General features: G+C 47.2%; 2 protein-coding genes across 2 annotated transcripts; both read left to right on the forward strand.

Moving 5' to 3' along the window:
• Positions 1-2,411: 2,411 nt before the first annotated feature.
• On the forward strand, positions 2,412-9,076 carry METTL17 (methyltransferase like 17). Its single transcript, XM_081227661.1, is given in 15 exon segments — positions 2,412-2,604; positions 2,756-2,909; positions 2,998-3,132; positions 4,050-4,128; positions 4,365-4,446; positions 4,964-5,037; positions 5,500-5,594; positions 5,959-6,029; positions 6,221-6,328; positions 6,600-6,668; positions 7,364-7,414; positions 7,671-7,763; positions 7,988-8,172; positions 8,287-8,377; positions 8,379-9,076. Coding segments are annotated over 15 exon segments (1,395 nt in total). The 5' UTR covers positions 2,412-2,523; the 3' UTR covers positions 8,406-9,076.
• Positions 9,077-10,494: 1,418 nt separating this feature from the next.
• SLC39A2 (solute carrier family 39 member 2) lies at positions 10,495-12,687 on the forward strand. Its single transcript, XM_081229174.1, has 4 exons — positions 10,495-10,739; positions 10,928-11,058; positions 11,304-11,351; positions 11,798-12,687. Exons 1-4 carry the CDS (start codon positions 10,625-10,627, stop codon positions 12,428-12,430), a joined length of 927 nt encoding a protein of 308 aa, XP_081085300.1. The 5' UTR covers positions 10,495-10,624; the 3' UTR covers positions 12,431-12,687.
• The last annotated feature ends 4,241 nt before the right edge of the window (positions 12,688-16,928 follow it).

A 16,928-nucleotide genomic window follows, 5' to 3' on the forward strand; every position in this document is an offset into this window, starting at 1 on the left:
TTTCAGCTGTGCCTTTAGAAGGTCGATCTGTTTGCCCTGCTTCCTTTAAACAGAAGACGCCCCACACACCATCGATTCTCTGCTGCTTTCAACTCCAGTGACCTTGCCCAGACTTCGGAAGGAGAAATTGGAAGGGACACGATTATATGGAAGTTAGAGAGCTACTTCTGGTACAGAGGATTTGTATGACTGTAGAAAGGAGGCTTGAGGAGAAGCACATTAGGTTCCGAGGCTCTTCACATGTTTCTGGGTCACTGATGCTATCAGCATTTGAGGTCAGTGAGCAGAGGCTGGAGATTTCAAGCATGGGTGGGTCATGCATTTTTTGCCCCCTCCCATCCCAGGGGCCTGTAGATTCCCCTGTAGCCTCCTCTGCTTTCAGCCATACTTTCAATGACCATTTCCTTTTCTTTTCCCAAGATCCTTACCAACCAGGACTGGAATCATCTTTAGTTTGAACCATATTGTATCAAGAGCTGGAACAGAGCTAGAGAATGCTTCATAGAGAGAACATCAGGATCAGAAAAAGGAATAATCTTGATCATTTCCGAAAGCTCTGAATCCCCAGCAAGGAGCCAGAGAGGGCTCTAAGGAAACAGAAGATGAACAGAAGTGACTTCTGAATGAGCTGGAAATGAGGAAGAATGGAATAAGAACCAGAGGACAGGAGAGAGAGCTGAGTTAGTTGGGGCGTGGTAACTAGAAACCAAATTCAGGATTGACTCAGGAAGGGACCTGGGAGCTGGGGAAAGTTAGGAAGAACCATGCCAACCACAGGGGGGCACTGAATCCCCATGGGCTAGCCTGGAGTGTGCAGGACCAACAAAGTAGAGAGGTCAGTCAAGGACAGCAAAGCCCTTCTCCCTTGCTCCCAGCAGACAGCATTTCTCCCTCTACCTAACTCTTGGGTTTCTTATAGATGCAGAGGCATCTGTAAGAGAGAGACACACAGTCACCACCCATTTCACACACATCCTCCATGACAGATACACACACACACACACACACACACATACACACACACACACGCTCTCTCCTATGTACACACAACTGTAATTTATTCCCTCTTCCGAAGATTACCCTGCTAACAGTGTTATCTTTTTAGGCAAATGTACTGAGAAGACCTGCCCTCCCTTCCATAACAAGCAACAGCAGCTATTGCCAGTCAAGGCTGTTGAGTTCTTTGCCTTTTCCTCATGTTTATCTAGGAGCTGTTTGGTCCACTGATTCCAATTATGCTGTTTCTTTTCTTTAGTGTGGCATTTAAGCACTGCTTGCTGCCTGCCCTGTGTGTGGTTAGCCGCCCCGTTCCTGGCCATAATGGGGCCACCTGCTGCTGATCAAAGAAGTTTGATGATTTCTGGAAATTATTGGTAATCATGAGACAAACCCTCTTTTTTTTTTTTTTTTTTCCGGTACGCGGGCCTCTCACTGCTGTGGCCCAGGCTCCGGACGCGCAGGCTCAGCGGCCATGGCTCACGTGCCCAGACGCTCCGCGGCATGTGGGATCTTTCCAGACCGGGGCACGAACCCGTGTCCCCTGCATCGGCAGGCGGACTCTCAACCACTGCGCCACCAGGGAAGTCCAGAGTACCTCATTCTTGATCTCCACCCTGAACTCCTTTCAGAGAGTGTTAAAGTTCAGCAGCTGCAGCAGCTCATGATTTAATCCTTGTAGAGGTAAATGGCAAGTGCCAATTTGTAGTTGGCACTTCGTAACTTGCATTCTAAGTACCAACATTATGCAGTAGACCATATGTTTAAAGGTGACGATCAGACTTAGACTGCTGAGGTTTAAATCTTGTTTTCACCTAACAAGCTCTGGGATCTTGGGCGTAATAGCCACCTGAACACTCACTTTCCTTGGGTGCAAAATGGGGTTACAGTAACCTACCCTATAGAATTGTGGGGACTAAATAAGGTAGTGCCATATAAAGTGCTTGCCACACTATCTGGAACATAATGTTCTCATGGTGGCTATTCATCTAAGAGTACTGGTTTAATATTAAGAGAAACTAACATGCAAAAAACATTAAATATAGTATTACCTATTATTCTATTAAATTCGGACGCCTAAATCTGGCTTTCCTTATTTCACCTTTCCGATACTGCATTCTCTCCGTTTCACACAGGAGGTAAAAATCCCAAGATTTCAGCGTTCTCCAGAAGAGAAAAAAAAGAACACAGCTAGTTAATACAATCAGAAACTCTGCCTGTCTCCGCCGCGTTTCTAGAGACCGCAGCAAAGGGCCCGCCCCTTCCCCCTCCCGCCCTCGGAGGCGGAGACAAATCCCAACATAAGAGTCGAGGCCACCTCGCTTCCGGCTCGCTACGTCGGAACTGAGGAGCACGTATGCTCTTCAAGGAGATTTTACGTATCGATTGCTTATTGGCTACTAGCAAGCACTCGTTCTCCTCATTGGCTGATTCTGCTCCGCGCCGACGTGCCGCGGAGGTTGTTCGCCGCGGCGAGTGAGAGGGTCACTGCACCTACATTTCCGGTGCCGGTTCACCTCTGGCTCCATGGCGACCGCTAGAGGACCGGCGTGTCTGCTGACATTAGGCAGATGGCGCCGCGGCCTTGGAATCGCTCCCCAGTCCCGAGTGAGTGCTTACTTTCCCTGCAGTCGAAGAGTCTGTGGGTCTCAGAAACAGCTCCGCTCCGAGGAGGAGCGCTCTCGGCCGCCCCTCCCTTAGCCAGCGTCCGCAGCCATGCTTTCTGCCCCCCAATCAGCTTTTCTTTCCCCGCCTGCAGGCGCTCGCTGCCCTCGTGCCCGGCGTATCCCAGGTGGATAACAAATCTGATTTCCTGAGGAAGAGGCCCCATCGCCGGCACCCCGGCATCCTGCAGCTGTCGCGCGTGCGGCTGCCGCAAGTATTGGTTGACGCCACGCAGTTGCTGCTGCTGGGTGAGTAACGGGGGGAAATGGAGGCTCGAGAAGAAGTGGAAACTGGGCCTGCGTGCAAGTGATTCCACTTTTCATCTTTGGTCCTTAGAGAGCTCGATGCCCAATATGGAGAAGCAGGTGCAAGCACTGACCAATTATCTCTGGAGTCGGCATTTACCTGTAGAGCCAGAGGAGTTGCAAAGACGGGCTGTCCATCTTGAGAAAAAATTCCTGGAAAACGCAGGTAGGGCTTAAGAATAAAGAGTAGGCCAAATTGAAAAAGCAGAGGGAAATGAAGAGCAAGAAATAATTTCGCAGTCTCTTAAATAGATACTGCAATTTCTTATTTGACTTTCTGGCGAGAGCAGTTATTACAATGATGCCTTACTAAGAGAAGACAGATTATTTCAGAGATTGCGCTTGGGGCTTGAGTAAAAGTCAGTGAGTGCTTCAGTATCCTGTCAAAACTTAGATCTTTGGTTTTGTCCCCCAAGTCCACTGGATTAAGACCATCTAAGTTTTTGTTCAAGTAAAATAAAGTTCGTGTCCAGTACTAAAACCCACAACAGGGAAAGGAGAATAATTTATCAGGTTATTTTTATGGTTATGAGTTGTCTCTTATTAAGAGACCTGCCTTTTATTCATCTCGTATTCTCCAGACTTCTCATAGTATCTGGTTCATAGTAGGTGCTCGGTAGATAAGATAGTATTGAACAAAACACAATCATGAGACTTTAGTTTTTCAAGCCCCTTTCCTCCCTATAGGAGCATTAGAGACGTCACAATATTAAGTTTTGGGGAAGTGAAGAAATCCACAAAATACTGTGTTTATTCTAGCCTTTAAATTTTTGTTACACATCCTTTTAATATAGAACAAACTTGTGGGATAGAGTTGGTTGAGTTGAATAAACTGCTGTTAGAGAAAATATACTATCTGATACACTTTGGTGGTGGTGGTGGTCATTGTTATTCTTACCTGAAACTTTTCTCTAGGTTTGACTTCTCTCTTAAGCTTTGAGGCTTTTCCCAGATGGGAATTGGGGATGAATGGGCAGGCAGTCTATTCAAATATTGGATCTGAGGGCAGGCAGTCTATTCAAATATTGGATCTGAGCCCTGTTCTTCCTAGGTCCTCACTTCCAGTCCTTGTTCTCACCCCAGACTCATGTCAGATGGAAAAACTTTGTAGAGGAGTGCTGCATGCTCTGCGTAGAACTACCTATCATTGGCAAGAGTTGAGGTAAGTGAGACTAGAAGGGCTGCCGAAGAAGGAGACTTGGGGAAGTACAGTTACACAGTTTTGTGTTTGAAAAAGTGACCTGGCTTATAAGCCTCCCTAGGACTCTTCTGTGTTGAGAAGTGAAAGTGTTGAGCTGGAAGAGCACTTTCCAAAGATTTCATTTCCTAAAAGTCTAGAGGCTAGCTACGGGATAGAGGTTATTTCCCAATGGTATGACTCTCTGGTTTTTCTGGCAGCTACAATGAGGGACTGAGCCTGGTGTATATGGCAGCAAGACTGGATGGTGGCTTTGCAGCAGTCTCCAGGGCATTCCATGAGGTGAAATTTGCTCAATTTCCTACAGTCAGTTCCCTTATTCATAAAGTAGTTTTCTGGAGTAGGATACTTGGGACGTTGCATGTGCATTTTTTTTTTTTTTTTTTAGGAGGTTCTCTATCCTCTGAAAGGATTTTTTTTTTTTTTTTGCGGTGCGCGGGCCTCTCACTGTTGTGGCCTCTCCTGTTGCGGAGCAAGGCTCCGGACGCGCAGGCTCAGCGGCCATGGCTCACGGGCCCAGCCGCTCCGCGGCATGTGGGATCTTCCCGGACCAGGGCACAAACCCGTGTCCCCTGCATCGGCAGGCGGACTCTCAACCACTGTGCCACCAGGGAAGCCCGAAAGGAATTTTTGACCCAAGAAAGGTTTAGAAGCACTGTTTTAAGAGCTTTCTATTCTATAAAGCATTTACATTGAATCTTGAAAGGCATTCATATCTCATTTTCTCTGTTGTGGTCCCCTAATTCATGTTTACCAAGCGTCTACTTTCCCCACTGTGGGGTGTTGTATATTTCTTTAGATCCAAGCTCGACTTCCAGAGTTCCAGCCACAAACCTTGATGGACTTTGGCTCAGGTACTGGCTCTGTCACCTGGTGAGTATCTTTCTCTTTCTCTGTCACTTCTAGCTCTAGAGAGCCATGCTTACACCACATCAATATCAAGAGACTGGAGAACCAGAGGGAGAACAGGAAAGTTGGGGACTGGAATGTTTCTTCCCTCAGATTAGACAAGGCATGAGAAGGTATATGGATTAGGGCCAGAACATAAAGAAATGTCAAGTGAAAAAAAGATCCATGATTAGAAGGATAAAAAAGGAAAGAAATTTAGTCTAGGGTGGAGGTTTTACATATCATCAAGATTTTTTTGTGCACAAATAGTTTTTGAGTCTGCCTTTTTTTAAGGAGTTGTAAATGAAATAAGAAAATAACACTATTCGTTTTTCCAACTATTTTAACATAGCACTCTGTTTCTCCCGGGGTGGGTTGGGAACAGAGGGGTCTCTTGCAGGGATGACTCTGTCATGAGAGCTGGCGATTTATTTTTTGCCATTTTAGGGCTGCTCATAGTACTTGGGGCCAGAGCCTACGTGAATATATGTGCGTGGACAGCTCAACAGCCATGTTGGAATTGGCAGAAAAGCTACTGAAAGGTGAGGACAAAGTATAAGGAAGGGCTTTTCCAAAGTTGAAGGAATTAAAAGAGCAAAGGAGTACAAGAGAGGGTCTTTTATTGGGGAGGAGAGGAGAGGGCTAAAAGTTAAAAATGAGTCTGATCTTCCAGTGCGATAGTCCAGCAGAAGATGCTGGAGGCCTTTGTTGGACTGTGAGTGGGTAGGATAAGAATAACCGGACAGGTGACCCAATATTCTCCCGGCCCTTTTTTATAGTTGCTTACTTTATTGCATCTCACCCTCAGCTAGCGTTTTTCTTTGTTCTCGGGGCCATGTTTCTTATCGGAATGTCACTTCAGTTTACACCTGTACACTCATAGTTGCCACATCTCTACTTCTACAGGTGGTTCAGGATCCGGGATGCCTTATGTGCCAGGTGTCTTTTTCAGACAGTTTCTGCCTGTATCACCCAAGGCAAGTGGCGATGTTTTAAAGTATACTAAATGTGGAGTATGCACATGGAAAACTGTGGCCTTGGCTTTGCAACCTAGTGTTAAGTGTTAGAAAATAAAAGAAAGCAGAAGAAATTTAGTGGGATAGACCTTTGTTGTACTCTTGGAAGAGGGAGATGTCAGGTCTGTCATGTTCGTTGTCCTGTGCACCAGGTACAATTTGATGTGGTCGTATCAGCCTTTTCTCTCAGTGAACTTCCCAGCAAGGCCAACCGCACTGACGTAGTCCAAACCTTGTGGCGCAAGACAGGTCATTTTCTGGTGAGTAGAAACCCCTTTTTCCCTTCAAGTTTTAAAGCAGCTTCATGGGTTTCATGCCTTTCCTTCTCCCCATTGGAGCTTGTCTTCATTCTTGACCATATTTCTCTTACATAGATCCCTTTGTCCCTCTTTTAGGGTCTCCATCCACATCTTATATATAATGCCCATTTCTTTTAGGATCCCTATTCCATCTGGGAATGTTCTTACAGAGCTCCTGACATTTATGTTTTCATGTAATTCGGGGCTTCTTATTTTCCCCTTTTGTAATCAGATATTGGTGGAGAATGGAACAAAAGCTGGGCACTCCCTTCTCATGGACGCCAGGGACCTGGTCCTTAACGTAAGGTTCTTTCTCCTTTTTTCACCTTACCCTCCATACCCTACCTATTCTCACCAGTTACTGGCACGCCTGTGAAAACTGAAGGGACTCTGTCGTACAGTGGTGAGGATAACTCTCAAGATAGTAGGCATGTGAAGTCATTATGATATAGGGTAGTGGTTGGCAAACTTGGGCCTGTGGGTCAGATCCAGCCTGCCACCTGTTTTTATATGAGCCGTACTTGTTTGTGTGTCTGTGGCTGTATGTCTGTTGTCTATGGCTGTTTTCACAGTACAAACGGCAGTTGAATAGTTAGGAAAGAAACAGGCCTCCTCTGTGGGCCTTTTAAAAAAAACATGTTTGCCGACCCCTGATCCAGGGCATTTCTGAGCCGAGAACCTTATCTCTTTGGGACAGTATGAGCCAGTGTATAATCATAAATTTAATTGTTTTATAGTGGGATCTTTTTGAGAGTGGAGGTTGCTGACAAGGGAGAGCACCATACTATGTGCCAAGTTTCTGCCTTTCTCCTGCTGCAAAGAGAAAGTTCTTTGTCTGGAGTATTAAAGAAGCAGCCAGCTTAATTCAAAGAACATAGTTAATAATTACCAGAATTGAATGTTAGAGGAGTCCTCAATTTACTGAGTACAGAGATTGAGTTATGAGAATAGACCCCTCAGGCCCAACCTAATTTTTTTGATTTCCTTTGATTTCAGGGAAAAGAGAAGTCACCTTTGGACCCTCGACCTGGTTTTGTCTTTGCCCCGGTGAGTATTACTTCTCCCTTTCCCAGCACGCAAAGATCTGAACTCAGCTGTGGCCAGGAAAAATAAGAGAGTAAAGCTAAGCCACCTCCAGTACCTTGTGTCCCTATCCAGTTTCTCTCTTAGTGATTCCTCTGGCTTTCCTACCCTCTGCTCCTGTGCTCCCTTATCCCTAGCCCTTCCTGACTCTCACTCTTAGTTTTTCGGTTTTATGATCTGTTCTTTTGTCTTACCTCATGTCTTTTGTTTGTGTTCACAGTGTCCCCATGAACTTCCCTGTCCCCAGTTGACAGCCTCTAAGCCCCTGGCCTGTAGCTTTTCCCAGGCCTACCATCCCATCCCCTTCAGCTGGGTATGTACCCTGGGAATACTGTGGTAGGGAGAAAGTAGCCTGGGAGAGCACAATGAAAAAGACTCAGAGGCGGGAGGATTTGGAAAATTCAGAGAATAGCTTGGAGATTTTAGGCCCTGAATGTGCATGACTTATAGAATATGAAAAGGGCTGCATGAATGAGGTTCAAATTTTTTTTTTCCCTTGTCTTTTACCTCTAAGCCATCTCTATGTCCTTATCTTAGAACAAGAAGCCCAAAGAGGAAAAGTTCTCGATGGTAATCCTTGCCCGAGGGTCTCCGGAGGAGGCTAATCGCTGGCCCCGAATCACTCAGCCTGTTCTTAAACGGCCACGCCATGTGCATTGTCACCTGTGCTGTCCAGATGGGCATATGCAGCATGCTGTGATCACAGCCCGCAGACATGGCAGGTATAGAGGGTGCGACCAAAATTAGTGGAAGGTAGCAAGAACCTGCAGCCCACATTGACCCTCTGTTTTATATAGGAGAACCTGCAGCCCACATTGACCCTCTGTTTTATATAGGGATTTGTATCGCTGTGCCCGTGTCAGCTCCTGGGGAGATCGTTTACCTGTGATCACGCCGTCTGAGCTTCCTCCATCACCTGCTCAAGATCCCCCTGAGAGTTGACAAGGATGTGTAACGGGTTTTCTTCCATCATGACTGCCAAGGCTGAAGCTACCTGGTATCCAGGATAGGAGTGCTGGTACTTTTACAGCAAAAAACTAGTTAAAATAGCCTCCATTATAGTAGGCCTTATTCTTTTAGCTCACTTGGCCATCCTCTCACAGATGCTTTTCTTTCTTGTTTAATTGCACTTTGCAAATGATTGCCTTCTAGCTAGAATTGTACTATGCACCTGGTATTTACACCTCCAAGGAAACACTCCCTAACACTCCCTTCCCTTGTGAGCATTGTTCCTTCCATGAAAGAAGGTCACCGTGTGATAATCTCAAGGACCACCAGAACCAGTCCGGAGAGCACCTAACACGAGCTTTGAAATTGTCTAGAAGTGAAGAATGCAAGCTTGCATCTACCCTGATCCTTATCTATGGCCCTATTTTCCACTTGCAAACTATAAGACCCCTTGCTGTTCTCTCTTAAGGGAGGGCACAGTCTTTAGGGCATTAGCCTGCTGTGGCCTCTTTTGCCTGGCAAAGCAATAAAAGCTACTCTTTTATACTTCACCGAAAACTCTGTCTCTGCGTCTCTGTTCAGCACCGGTGAACAGGGCTGAGTTTCAGCAACAGTACCCCTATATATCTGTGTTTGCTTAGGTTTTAATAATAATTAAAAGTTTTCAAAGAATGGAAATGGATCTTGTGATTCTTAAAAGGTGTAGAAGTCTATTGTCTTGGCCTATCCTATAATGAAGAGAATCCTCAGATTTTCAGTGTTTCCCACGCAAATCTCCAGCTCACCCTGTCCTGGAAGAATCCTGCTGCTTCCACCAGATTCCAGGACTTCCCACGGAGTCCTGGAGATAATCTGGAGTAGTGGGGAAAGCCATCCCCAGCTCCCTGAGAACTGGCTCAACAGGTCTCAGGGTTGTTAGGCAGGCCACCTGAATAGGGGAATCAGCAGCTGCTTGGCTTCTATTTTTTTCTCCCTCTTTCCCTTTCAACTTTCTCAGCTCCCTCAGAGTTCAGTTCATACATTTCTCTCGAGTTGATTCCCCTCAGGCCTGAATCTATACCCTCATATATCCAGGCAGGAGCCTTCAGTTTTCCCTTAGGCCTTGCTGTTTCAGAGCTAGAGCAACTTTCTTTGTCTTAAAACTCTCAATCCCTCTTCTATAATTTATATTAGGAAACAGGCGTAGTCAAAAGTTACAACAGGGCTTCCCTGGTGGTGCAGTGGTTAAGAATCCGCCTGCCAATGCAGGGGACACGGGTTCGAGCCCTGGTCCGGGAAGATCCCACATGCCGCGGAGCAACTAAGCCCGTGTGCCACAACTGCTGAGCCTGCGCTCTAGAGCCCGTGAGCCACAACTACTGAGCCTGTGTGCCTAGAGCCCGTGCTCTGCACCAAGAGAAACTACCTCAGAGAGAAGCCCGCGCACCACAATGAAGAGTAGACCCTGCTCACCTCACCTAGAGAAAAGCCCGCGTGCAGCAACGAAGACCCAACGCAGCCAAAAATAATTTTTTTAAAAAAAAAAGTTATAACAGTATTGATGTAATACTAGAAATCTTCCTTCTAGCCATTTCCATGCCTGGAGCTATTTTTCTGGTGTTACAAGAGAGGGGAGCCCCCCTCCTCTGCTAGTTCCCACAGAGTGGTGGCAGCTCCACTTCCCAGGCCCTCCTTACCCCAAGTGGCCCCAAATCCCCTCTGAAAGGGTGCAGTTCAGGTATCAGCATAGCAACCTATAAGACTTGAGGTGGGGTAGAGAGGGTATGGAAGGCTTAGATCAAATGTCCTGAGTGAGCCAGGACCAGATTGTCCCCAACACAAAACAGCTGCGGAGAGCTACCATAGACTCCCGTTTTGGATTAGAACAGCCCCAGACTAGAACTAAGACTCCACAGCCCTTGGGTTAGAGCATTGAAAAGGAGGAGAAGACACAGCACCAGGCTGTGCCTGGCAGGGAGTCCGGAGTTTCTGATTTCTGAATTCAGGAAGGCGTCAGCCAGGGGAGGGGCCTCCATGTAGGGGAAGGGCGGGAAGCTGGGGCTGGGCAAGTTTTCTATGCAAGGCTGCGCAAGAAGAGGCCGCACAGACCAGAAAGAAGACCCAATAGCCTTCTGAAACTCCAAAGAGTGGACGCTCCAGCTTTGACCACCTGAGACACCACTCCTGCTGCAAAGATTGTCAATCCATTTGTTATCCTGAGGCCTCTACTTACCCTGTACCATAAGGATGGAGCCTCTACTAGGAGTAAAAGTTGGCTGCCTGTTTTCCCTGCTGGTTCTCACTCTGGTCTGTGGCCTTTTCCCCATCTGCTTCAAATGGTTCCAGACTGCTTCAGCCACAGGTACAGCCCGACCATGTCTTTGTCCCCATAACCTAAGTCTGACTCAGCCTTGTCACCCTATCCTGATATCTTGCTCTGATTCTCTCATCATCCCCAAGCTTGGGACGTGGGGTGCTGCCTGTGGCCCTTTAGTCATTGTTGTCTGTCTCCTCTTTGGCAGCTGGATTGTAACTCGTGCTTTTTATTAGGTCGTCACCGCCGGGTTCTCAGCCTCCTGAGCTGCACTTCTGCTGGCATTTTCCTGGGAGCGGGGTTCATGCACATGACTGCTGAAGCCTTGGAAGGAATTGAATCAGAGATCCAGAAGTTGGTGATACAGGTGAGCAGCAGAGTTGCTAAGCTGCAGGGCTGTGAGGCCAGAATGGTGAACAGAACCAGGAGTAGAAAGGGGGAAAGTAATGAAGCCAAGGACACAGGAGGAACAACAGGGAAGATGACAGCTCTTGCGTGGAATGATGGAAACAGATCAGATTGGCCTTTAAGGAAAGTGATGGAGCTGAAGGCACAGGACAGGAAGCTGAGCTGCTCTTTCCCTCGTCTAATTTGTGCTTTTTTTCCCCCTAGAACAGCACAAACAGTGAGGGGAATTCTGATGATGCTGATTCAGCTTACGTAAGTATCTCCCACCAGCCCCTACCTGGAGAGTAAGAACCAGAGATGCCGTTCATGCCCAGATCTTTTTGAGAGGATTTATGTGTGGAATTCCAGGAATTCCTTCTGCTCCTCAGCTGCGGCATTGTGGAGGAAAAGAGGAGCCACCCAATCCTTTTGGGCCTATGAAACCCCAGAAAGAACTCTTGTTTAGCCTTCCATTCTTTCTCTGGACCCTTTGACATGCTTCATATCATTTTCCCATATTTTTAAACCTATTGATATTGTTTCCCTTAGTTCCTCTGGTATTCTTGTTGTCGAATGTCCATGTCTACTCTTGGCTTCACTTCCCTTTTTTTTGTTCTATTACCACACTTCCCACTCTCTTCAGTCTCCCAATCCCATGTCCATCCAATGCAGTTTCTTCCCTTCCTTTCCCATCTCACAACCCCTCTTTCTGTTCCTAGATGGAGTATCCCTATGGAGAGCTCATCATCTCCCTGGGCTTCTTCTTTGTCTTCCTTTTGGAGTCCCTGGCATTGCAGTGCTGTCCTGGGGCTGCTGGAAGATCAAAAGTGCAGGAGCAAGAATGGGGTATGGCTAATGTCCTTGAACCCCATAGCCATGGACCTCTACCCTCACCATCACGAGGTCCCCTGCGAGCCCTTGTCCTCTTGCTCTCACTCTCCTTTCACTCCGTGTTTGAAGGTCTAGCTGTGGGACTGCAGCCAACAGTCGCAGCTACCGTGCAGCTCTGTCTTGCCATCCTGGCTCACAAGGGGCTCGTAGTGTTTAGTGTAGGACTGCGGCTGGTGCAGGTAGGCACTGGATCACGTTGGGCCGTGCTCTCCATACTGTCGTTAGCTCTCATGTCCCCCCTGGGCCTAGCCCTAGGGCTGGCTGTGCCTCAGGGAGTCTCTGAAGGGGGGCAAGGCTTGGCCCAGGCTGTGTTAGAAGGCATGGCAGCTGGCACCTTCCTGTATGTCACCTTCCTGGAAATTCTGCCCCGGGAGCTCGCAGGTCCTGAAGCCCCTCTGGCCAAGTGGGGCTGTGTAGCTGCCGGTTTTGCTTTCATGGCCTTTATTGCCTTGTGGGCCTGAGAGATTCCTGACTTTTCTGATGGATCTAAGATGATCTCCCTCCCCCCAAGAGATGCCTCCCAAATGACCTTAGCCCTCTGACATTTCTTCACTGAGACAAAGTGACATTCACTAGACCTCATTCCATAACCTGGACCCCAGCTTTTCCCTACGCGAGATGCCATTTCTCATGCAGGACTGAGAAAAGGATGTTTCAGTTGAGTGCCTATAAATTAGAGGACTGATATAAAGACCATCACTCCAGATTTGACTCTTGTCCCGTTTATCCTACTGTGTGTAATAAAATGTTCATTTTATCCTTCCCCTTCAGCCATGCTATCCTTCATTTCTCCAGGTTGCCTAGGAGGTACCTGGTACAGGAGGTGGTGGAGTGGAGAGCGGGAAGGGTGAGTGTGGGATGCAGTCTTATGTTCTGGAATTGGGCCTCCAGCTATTCTGTCAGTTGCAGGCCATGCCTCTCAAGACATGGGAGCACTGTTGAAATTGCAGCAACCTTCTACCACCTTATGCACAGGTGTTGAGAAATAGCCAGAGTTCCCAGCATTTAGAGAGAAGAGGTTAAAAAACAGAAACCACAGGGATCTAGATTTTTTTCCTGTGCTAACCACACCCACCTCACCCCCAGCGCCTATTATCCGTCTCCCACAAAGTGTCCAACAGACTCTTGAGATAAGGCTAAATGGAGCCTATTTCCATCGGGTTCCTATGTTTCACGCTGAGCCCTGTGTGGCTTCAGGGCCACTCTTGCTCTTCTTTGAGTCTCTGTCTCTCTCCAGCTGCCTTGTGCTGAGGGATTAAGAAGCAGTGTGTTTGGAGAGGGAGAAAGGCACCAGAGAAATGCCTGGGGTGATTACTTGGCTCTGCCACGACTTAGCGGTTTTCCTTCTGCATGCCTGACCCGCCGCTAGGGCTCCAGCCCCTCCCTGCTAGACAGTTTGCCTTTCAGTGGAGTAACTCCCACAGTGTGTTGCTTCTCTTAGAAGCTGCTAAGGACATATACATTATGTGCAACTGAGGAGGAACAGGATGGCTGTTGCCCAGCCCCTGACCCACGAGATGGAGGAATATATCAGACTTAGTGGAGAAATTGGGAAAGAGAAGGTGTGCCCTGTGAGCTCAACAGCTTACCACTTTGCCCCTTCTCATATTTTCGGTGTGGAAGCCCAAGTGGCCTTAACATGGACAAGGTCTCCTGAGTTTCATTCTTGTCTCAGTCTGTCCTCTGTCCATCCCATTCCCCTCCCCATAAATTAAGATACACAAACCTCCTCACCAGCCCAGCTTACACACACAGGGATCAGTGAGAAGGCAAGCTTCAGGCAAAGCTAACTAAAAATGTCTGACATGGGAAATAATTTCCCTGAAGCACCATCCTATTCCGTTTTCCCTTCAGTATTAAATGCTCTCACGTGGAATACACTCACAGGTAGTAATAATAGAATTTCTACATTGAGCACCTGGCACTGCACTAGTGCTTTCACATACATTATCTCACCTTCCCAACCCTGCCAGGTAGATCTTATCCCTGTTAAGTCTAGGGAAGTGCACTTAGAAAAGTGAAATAACTTGATAGCTAGCTGGGGTTCAAACCCGTGTCTCTGTGATTCTAAGAAAAGCTCAAGATGTAGATTCTCTTCTTCCTTACCTTTCCCTCCCCATCTTCTTCATTAGGGTCTCATAAGAAAGCAGAGAACACATTGGATAAGTGAGGCAAGTTTAATAAAGGCAGTATATAGAAAGGTGTGGGCAGGGTTTAGACAGAGCAACAAAAGATGGTGTAATTCCCTGGGGGTGAATAATAACAACGCTGTTACCTAGGCTGAACAGGGGGAGCAGCTACCAGAAACTAGAGGGCCATCCAGTAAGAGGTGTGGCCTTGGTGCAGGGATGCAAGCAACCTGCAGGGACTTGACCAGGAGGAAGCCAGAGGAATACCCTCACTCTCCTTCTACTCTCTGACCTACTGTCAACGTCTCCTGTTGGCCATACCCAAACCAGGAATGAAAGAAGCCAAACCAAAGAAGCCAAGGACGAAATTGTCTGTTGGTGCACTGCAGACGCGTCAGCCTTGTGAGGTACAGGTCCTAAAGAAGTCTGGAGAGGCAAACAGAAGACGCCCCCCACACCATCGATTCTCTGCTGCTTTCAACTCCAGTGACCTTGCCCAGACTTCGGAAGGAGAAATTGGAAGGGACATGATTATATGGAAGTTAGAGAGCTACTTCTGGTACAGAGGATTTGTATGACTATAGAAAGGAGGCTTGAGGAGAAGCACATTAGGTTCCGAGGCTCTTCACATGTTTCTGGGTCACTGATGCTATCAGCATTTGAGGTCAGTGAGCAGAGGCTGGAGATTTCAAGCATGGGTGGGTCATGCATTTTTTGCCCCCTCCCATCCCAGGGGCCTGTAGATTCCCCTGTAGCCTCCTCTGCTTTCAGCCATTCTTCCAATGACCATTTCCTTTTCCTTTCCCAAGATCCTTACCAACCAGGACTGGAACCATCTTTAGTTTGAACCATATTGTATCGAGAGCTAGAATAGAGCTAGGGAATGCTTCATAGAGAGAACATCGGGATCAGAAAAAGGAACAATCCTGATCATTTTCAAAAGCTCTGAATCTCCAGCAAGGAGCCAGAGAGGGCTCTAAGGGAGCAGAAGATGAACGTGATTTCTGAATGAGCTGGAAATGAGGAAGAATGGAATAAGAACAGGCGTGAGAACCATAGGACAGGAGGGACAGCTGAGTTAGCTGGGGCATGGTGACTAGAAGCCAGATTCAGGAGTGAACCTTGATTCTCTCAGCCTTGAGAGATAGGTTGTAACTGAAGAAAATTAGAATCATGAGAGTTGAAAGATAAAAATAGGAGTGAAGATATACAGGTTAGGAAAGTAGATAAGAGGAGAAGCTAGTTGGAATAGTCACAAGAGAGTTTACATGAATCAGTTTTCAAGTCTTCTCAACTCCTGTGTCCCTTCCCCACCCCTCGTTCTCCACCCCATCTATTTTTTATATATTTAAACAGAAACAAAAACAAAAGAATGAGACCTCCAATTGCCCTCCTGCTTTGAGCCAGCTTTCCATTTTTGCACCAATAAATGATTTTCTGAAGCAACTCCCTGGAGCTTTCCACCTTTCCTTTGCTTACAAGTTGAGGATTGGGTTTGGATATTGCAGTTGTAAGATAAGATAAGAATTTGTGAAGAAAGGGAGACGGGGAACAGCATCAAAGGGAAACCAGAGTTTTGTGAATACCCCAGAGCCAGGCGGGAGGCCAGTTAGAGAACACACATCAACAAGATACACCCAGGAACAAAAACCAAAGAGCTCCAGACTAATTCTTAGGAGACAATTCATGCCACTTCGCCCTTCCCTGAAGGACAGCTTTCCAGTGTTTTTCCTCCCTCACCAGAGGAAACGGTCCCTGGCTCTGGGTGACAGAGTACAAGAAACAGCTGCCAGATTTGGAGTGGGCTGGTACATGTGAGTGTGCTGACCGGCCAGATGCCCTCACATTCCCCCCGCTGACCTGAGGAAGAGCCCATGGTTACTAGCAAAGGTGAAGCCAAAGGGGTGCAGACAGGGGTTATGCCCACCCCCAGTCTGTGGGGATACTTAAGGACTAAATCTAAAGATGCCAGTTGTCAATGCTTTCCTTTTTATTTCAGTTTTATTCTGAGTTACTGTCTTTAGACTCATTGAATGTCAAAAACAGAAAGCATTCTACTTTTACTGTATATTTATCCAACTGGCCAAAAATTCTGATGTTGGTGAGGAGAAAGTGTGCAAACGACTACATTGTTCTGGGCATGGTTTACCCTGACCACACCCCTGGCTTCTGCTCAGAATAGACTCTCACTTTCCAGTTAGTCCTAAAATCTCCCTAGAAAGGTCATGTCTCCCACTTTGGCTTTTCCCTATCAGAGGAGTACTCTTTAAAGCTTAACATCTATCCCTCCTGCTGTAGTTTCACTGCTTTGTGTGTTCCTTTAGAGAATCACCCTTTAATATCTCTTTATGAGTTCCAGAATTTTCAAGCTGACAACCCAAGGCTCTCATGACCGTGTTCTTCTAGTTTTAATCTCCTTCCCATAGCACCGTTGCTTAGCTATCTTGGGCTTCTGTTCCTAAAGTCAGGGAAACATTCCTTGAAAATGAGAGGAAGGGAGAAACAGAGTCCTAAGCCTGAAGTTGAGACAAAAGGGTGGTAGTTTGCGGTTCAACATATGTGAAGTCGCCCCACCTCTCCTCTGAGCCTCTGAGCTCTGATCTTGAGAATGGGCAGGAGCCACAGACCACTGCTGACCATGGTATCAGGCCCTCCTGCCATAGCTACTGCTAGAATCACAAAGAACAGCGGGGGACTCAGGAAGGGACCTGGGAGCTGGGGAAAGTTAGGAAGAACCATGCCAACCACAGGGGGGCACTGAATCCCCATGGGCTAGCCTGGAGTGTGCAGGACCAACAAAGTAGAGAGGTCAGTCAAGGACAGCAAAGCC

Source organism: Mesoplodon bidens (assembly GCF_964165515.1).
Source record: "Mesoplodon bidens genome assembly, chromosome: 3".
Taxonomy (NCBI): domain Eukaryota; kingdom Metazoa; phylum Chordata; class Mammalia; order Artiodactyla; family Ziphiidae; genus Mesoplodon; species Mesoplodon bidens.